The sequence below is a fragment of the Muscardinus avellanarius genome (assembly GCF_963383645.1).
Source record: "Muscardinus avellanarius genome assembly, chromosome: 18".
NCBI lineage: Eukaryota > Metazoa > Chordata > Mammalia > Rodentia > Gliridae > Muscardinus > Muscardinus avellanarius.
Window position 1 is genome coordinate 49,796,403 of NC_137804.1, and position 6,601 is coordinate 49,803,003.

At 41.1% G+C, this 6,601-nt stretch overlaps 1 protein-coding gene across 1 annotated transcript; it reads right to left on the minus strand.

Moving 5' to 3' along the window:
* Positions 1–4,714: 4,714 nt before the first annotated feature.
* On the minus strand, positions 4,715–5,431 carry LOC308276974 (myeloid leukemia factor 1-like; the record flags this gene model as incomplete). The annotated part of the gene is made up of 1 exon (XM_080715969.1): positions 4,715–5,431. One exon carries the CDS (start codon positions 5,429–5,431, stop codon positions 4,715–4,717), a length of 717 nt encoding a protein of 238 aa, XP_080572095.1.
* Between the last annotated feature and the right edge of the window lie 1,170 nt (positions 5,432–6,601).

Consider the following 6,601-nt stretch of genomic DNA (forward strand, 5'->3'; position numbering starts at 1 on the left):
GTGAAGGACACTGGAACTACTAAAGGCTTTCCCACAGTGCTTACACACATAGGGCTTCTCCCCAGTGTGAACTCTTTCATGGATCTTGAGCTGACTGGAATAACTGAAGGCTTTCCCACACTGCTTACATTCATGCTGTTTATCTCCATAATGATTTTCATCAGGCTTCAAAAAGCACTTGGAAGAACTGGAGGTTTCTCCCTGTTCCTTATGTTTATCAGATTTCCTTCCATATTTCAATTTCACACATGGTTTCTGTCCAGACTGAGCTCTGTGGGGCTCATTTAAGGATAAATGACCAGGGAGAACTTCTCCACACATCTGCCTTCCACCTGCTTTCACTCCAGGAGGAGTTTTCTTCCTAGGGATAGGATCTGGAGAACTACCAAAGACTATTCCACATTCACTACGTAGTTTAGGGTCCAGGAATCCTTCTACCACTTGACTTCTGTAAAAAAGAAAAAGAAGCACATTACTAGCGATTTGTTTATTAGTGCCATTCCATGAGACTGGTTTTATATTATGTAGGAATTTTTGAACATTATGGCAGAAAAGATCTACAGGATAGATCTAGGAGAATATTATCAAAGCAGTAGTATTTATATCAGGCATTTGACCCACGAGCTATACCCCGTGCCCAATTTTTTATTCTCTATTTTGAAACAGGGTCTCACTGAATTGCGAAGCGTTCACTTAAGTAGCTGAGGCTGTCTGCGAACTGCAATCCTCTGGTCTCAGCCTCCCAAATGCTGGGATTAGAAGCATGCACCCCCACTCCCAGCCTTTTCTCTTTTTAATACTTCTTTCTATCCTGTCTTTTCATTTTGTGGTACTTAGGATGTAATCTAGGGCCTTGTACATGATACAAAAGCACTCTACCAGTGATGTGTTTATTAATGCTATTCTATGAGACCTATTGGTCTTATGTTGTGAAGGAATTTTTGAACATTATGGCAGAAAAGATCTACAGGATAGATCTAGGGGAGTGATTATCAAAGCAGTAGTGTTTATATCAGGCCTTTCTCTTTTTAACAAGTCTTTCTAGCCTGTCTTTTCATTCTGTGGTCCTGGGGATGTAACCTAGGGCCTTGTACATGATACAAAAGCATTCTACTGCCTGTGGGCGTGGCGAAGCTTGGATGCCAGGACCTGGGAGGCAGAGACAGGAGACTGCAGGTTCAAGCCTGCCTCAGCACGGTGGAGAATTTAAGCAGCTCAGTGACACCCTGTTTCCAAATTAAAACTAAGGGCTATGGATGTAGCACAGAGGCAGGAGGCTCCTGGGTTCCATCCCCAACATCACCCAGAACAAACAAACAAAACACAACAAAAAGGAGTCTACTACTCGGCTCCATCCACAGGCATTTTTTTCCTTGTGCTGGGATTGACCCCAGGGACATTCTACCTCTAAGCTACATCCTAAATCCATTGTTTTAGCAGGTCTGGAGATGTAACCCAGGGGCATTCAACCTCCAAGCTACATCCCTGTCTTACTTTTTGTTCTTTATTTTGAAACCAGGTCTCACTGAGTGGCAGAAGGCCTCACTAAGAAGCTGGGGCTGTCCGCGAACTGTGATCCTCCAGTCTCAGCTTCCCAAATGCTGGGATTACAAGTGTGCAACACCACGCCCGGCTTTTATTTTTTATTTATTTATTTTTGTGTGGTTTGGGCTTGGAACCCAGAGGCTTTCTACATTCGGGTATAGTCACAGCCTTATATATTTTTTTTTATTTTCTTTAAAACAGGGTCTCCCTCTGTTGCTGAGAGCCTCACTAAGCAGCTGAGGCTGGTTTCAATCCTGCAAAATGTTTCTGTCTCAGCTTCACAACAGCGGGGACTACAGCGTGCACCACCACACCCAGCTTATTTTATATTTTGAAACAAAGTCTTGCTAATTCGCTGAGCACTTCAAATGTGCACTATTCCTATCTTAGCTTCCCAAGTTTTTGTATTACAGGGATGTGCCGCCACAGCCAGCTTTTTAAATGAAGATTAAACCCAGGGGCACTCAGCCACTGAGCTACAGCCCAGCCCCAGCTCTTTTACTTTGAAATAGGGTCTCTGTTTCAACCAGGTCTCCCTGAGCCTCGCCATCGCCAAGGCTGCTGTCAAGTGTGTGACCTTCCTCTTGCAGCCTCCCTAGCACTGGGATGACAGGCCTGCTTCAGCTTGTTTCAGTTTTAGACAGGGTTTCCCTTAAGCTGCCAGGCTACATTCCCAGACCTATTTTATACTTTATTTGGAAACAGGGTCTAACTAAGGTGCTGACAGCCTCACTAAGTAGCTGAGCCTGGCTTCAAACCTGTGCGATCCTCCTGTCTCAGCCTTCCAAGCACGGAGATTACAAGCGTGCACCACCACGCCTGGCCCATGACCTATTTTTTTATTAATTTTTTTTGTAGGTCTGTGGATGGAACCCAGGGGCATTTGACCACTGAGCTACACCCCCTGCTCTATTTTTTATTCTTTTTTTGAAACCAGGTCTCACTGAGTTGCAGAGGGCCTTACCAAGTTGCTGAGCCTGTCTGTGAACCGGGATCCTCCAGTCTCAGCCTCCTGAAATTTGGGAGAACAAGCGTGCACCACCACGCCTGGCTCCTTATTCTTTATTTTGAAACAGGGTCTCACTAAGTTGCAGAAGGCCTCTCTAAGGAGCTGAGGCTGTCCGCGAACCACGATCCTCCAGTCTCAGCCTATCTGAATGCTGGGATTACAAATATGTGCCACCATTCCCACTATAAAACTTATTTTTGTATCATGTATACCTTATTTTCAAACTCTGACATGTAAATAAACAGTTATCTATATTTAGTCATCAAAAACTGGACTTAAGATGTCGTGTTGATGTTTGAGATGTTTCTAATGATGACATATTTCTGATTTTGCATGCGCAATTAGAAAATTCTAACTTGGCCCGGTCGTGTGGTGGAGGCTTGTAATACTGAAATTCGGGAGGCTGAGGCCAGAGGATTGGGGTTCGCGGACAGCCTCAGCTAGTCAGTGAGGTCCTCAGCTACATAGTGAGGCCCTGTTTCAAAAATAAAAATAAAAAATAGGACAGAGGATGAAACTCGGAGGTCAAATGCCCCTACATTCCATTCCAAAACCTGCAAAAAAAAAGTCCAACTTGTAAGAAATTTTAGGTATATCTGAGATTAAATCTATTTTTTTAAATAGTTAACAATTTTATTTCTAAACTTAAAAAGAAATATACTTGGGATTATAGTGACAGTGGGTTTTTCTGTTCTTTTTTTTTCTTTGACAGATATAAAAATTAAGATTTTTATACTATTATAAACTTTATCCCTAACTTTTATAAAAATTATTGATTGAACTCTAGAATAAAAAGGTAGATGAAATTCTAGGTAGAGAATTCTAGGTAGAGAAAAGGTAAAATAAAATTCTAGAATAATAAATGGTATAATAAAGGGACAATTGTATTATTAAATACCTTGCTCAAAAAAATTATCACCTGTCTAATAAATCTTGAGATAATCATTTTCTTTTTCAGACTACCAAATATATTTGTTTTAATTGTCAAAAAAGGATAAGCAGAGTTTCTCCAAAGGGCTTTCCAACTTTAGAATGTTAACCTTGAAGAGAGATTAAGCTGTTTGTGGGAAAGAACAGAAATATACCACCTTAAGAAGTAAAAGAGAACGATCAATATAAATTCCGACACATGTTAAGAGTATAATATAGCACCGGGCGTGGTGGTGCACACTTTTAATCCCCGCGCTTGGGAGGTGGAGACAGGAGGATCGCGCAGGTTCAAAGCCAGCCACGCTGGCTTAAGAGACCCTGTTTCCAAATTTAAAAAAAAAGTATAAAATAGGTCTGGGAGTGTAGCCCGGAGGCAGAAGGGCTTCCAGGAACCCGAGGACCACTAAAAAGAAAAAAATAATAATAATAAAAAATTCTGACACATGTTAAGAGTATAATATAGAACAAAAAGGAATATATTGTATCAAATTATATCAAGACTTTGGTATAATTTAAAATACACTTTCTTTGAAAATAAACTATTTGATTATTCTTGTCCTTTGTCAAAATAATTTCTTATAAAACAGTACTAGTTTTATTATTTTCAAAGCTTTAAGCCAGCTGGCTATATAACATGTTATAAAATTTGAGACGGTATATTTGTACCTTTACCATCATCATCACAATAGTATAGTGATAGTGAAAATAGTCTCTTTTTAACATTTTACTTTCTTCTAACTAATTATCAATTGTGGAAATAGCTCCATTGTCAATCTTTATATTATACAGGAATACATAGCCAATAAAAAAGTAATTGGGAAAGCAGAATCAGCATGTGAGCTTTAAATACATAGCCAATAAAAAGTAATTGGGAAAGCAGAATCAGCATGTGAGCTTTAAAAGTTATGTCTTAAAGACTTACAAAATTTTACTTAATAATTAAATCACATTTTGAAAATTAAAGTTTTATTCCTACAGTAGGGACAAAAAACTAGAGTTCTGAAGAACATTCAGATATCAGAAGAAAGTTGCAAAGTATATTACTGATTTAACAAGAGATTGGTCTTAATGTGTATTACCCAGCACCATTACTTTCTCTGTAGAAACAACTAAAGCTAAACAAGTCAAATGCTTGGCTATTTATTTTTTGTTGATTTTCACAGGTGATCCTGTGATGTTGAGTTTGTCCACAAAAACATCGGATCGTCTTCCACTTTCAATGGCTGGACTCTAATGAGGTCTCTCCCTTCTTCTAAGTTCTCGGGATCCCGAACTCTCATGACCAACACTTCGCATTCTGGTGTTTTCAAGATTGTGCCCTGGTCCTCCTGGTTTGTACTTCAAAACCTCATACTGCCACTCATCATCAAAACCATAAGCATCACCTTCATTCATATTGATGAACTCCTGATTGACCTCTTCATCCCCAGTCTTGCTGTTCTTTGATTTTTTAATGACATGAGCTCGGTCATGGGTATGATGACCGACAGCCATTTTTTCTAGTCCACTGTCAGAATCTCTCATCGCTCGCCTGGTTTCCTTTATTCCACCTGGAGCCCTGCAGGTTTGAGTTGAGGCCTGGAAAACCTTGGGCGGTTCATCGCCTACTTTGGAGTAAGTCATAACGGAAGAAGAACAAAACGAATGTCCATTTGGATCCATTGAAAGTTGACCAAAATTTCTTTGTAATTCCTGCATACTGTTTCGCATATTTGACATCATTCGGTCCATTGCCTGAAAAGGGTTGACATCTGTGCGAGACAAGGAGTCCTGTCCAGCAACACGTCCCAGGTGAATACGAGCTCTTCTTCCATCAGAGATACTGAGCAGGTCTCCTCCAAAAGGTTCAGGAAAACCTCTCATCATCTGCTGCATACTTTCTCGGTGTGCAAAAGAATCAGAGAAGAAGGGGTCGTCCTCAAAGCTGCCGCTCAGCATTCTGAACATCCCGCCCCGCCGGGCGGCGGATGCGGACAGACTGGGCAGATTAAATCTATTTTAAGTAGTAGTTATGAAACCATTTGCTTACCTGTTAATTTCTTTTTCTACTTTAGGTTTCTTGAGATTCATTCCTTTCTACCTTTCTTGTTCTTTTCTTTCTTCCTTTCTTGCCATTCTGAGGATGGAAACCAGGGACCTTCCACCTCCAAGCTACACCCCCAGCCCTATATTTTATTCCTATTTTTTTTTTTTTTTTGCAGTCTAGGGATGGCACCCAGAGGCTTTTGACCTCTGAGCTACACATCCCCTGTCCTAATTTTGTTCTTTATTTTGAAACATGGTCTCACTGAGTTGCAGAGGGCCTTACTAGGTAGCTGAGGCTGTCTGTGAACCATGATGGTCTGGTCTCAGCTTCTCAAATGCTGGGATTACAAGCGTGTGCCACCACGCCTGGCTTTTATTCTTTATTTTGAAACAGGAGCTCACAGAGTTGCAGGAAGCCTCACTAAGTAGCTGAGGCTGTCTATGAACCAATATCCTCTGGTTACAGCCTCCTGAATGCTGAGATTACAAGTGTCTACAACCATATACCATCATTATTTCTCTCTCTTTCTCCCTCCCTCTCTTCCTCTCTGTCTCTCTCTTTGGTGTTTATGTGCTTACAGGGATTGAACCCAGAAACATCTACCTTCAAGCTATACACAGACAAATTTTTTTTTTGGGGGGTTTATATATGGAACCCAGGGGCATTCAACCTCTGAGCTGCACCACCTACTCGTTTTTTTATTCTTTAGTTTTAAACAGGGTCTCACAAAGTTGCAGAGGTCCTCACTAAGTAGCTGGGCTATCAGGGAACTGCGATCCTCCAGTCACAGCCTCCTGAATGCTGCAATTATAAGCGTGCACCACCACACCCTGCTCACAGAACTTTTTATATTTTACTTAGAAACAGGGACTCACTAAGTTGCTGAGGCTGGTCTTCAACCTGGGATCCTTCTGTCTCTACCCCCACCCCCAATACTAGGAAAACAAGTGTCCACCACCACACCAGGATCCTTGCTTTCTTCAGTGAGTGAACATTACCTTAGACTCCTCCTGGAACTCTTGTAGTCATCTTTAATGTTCTGCTCTTCCTGGTCTTGGTCTGAAATGTAGACCCAGAAGGATCATTATGAA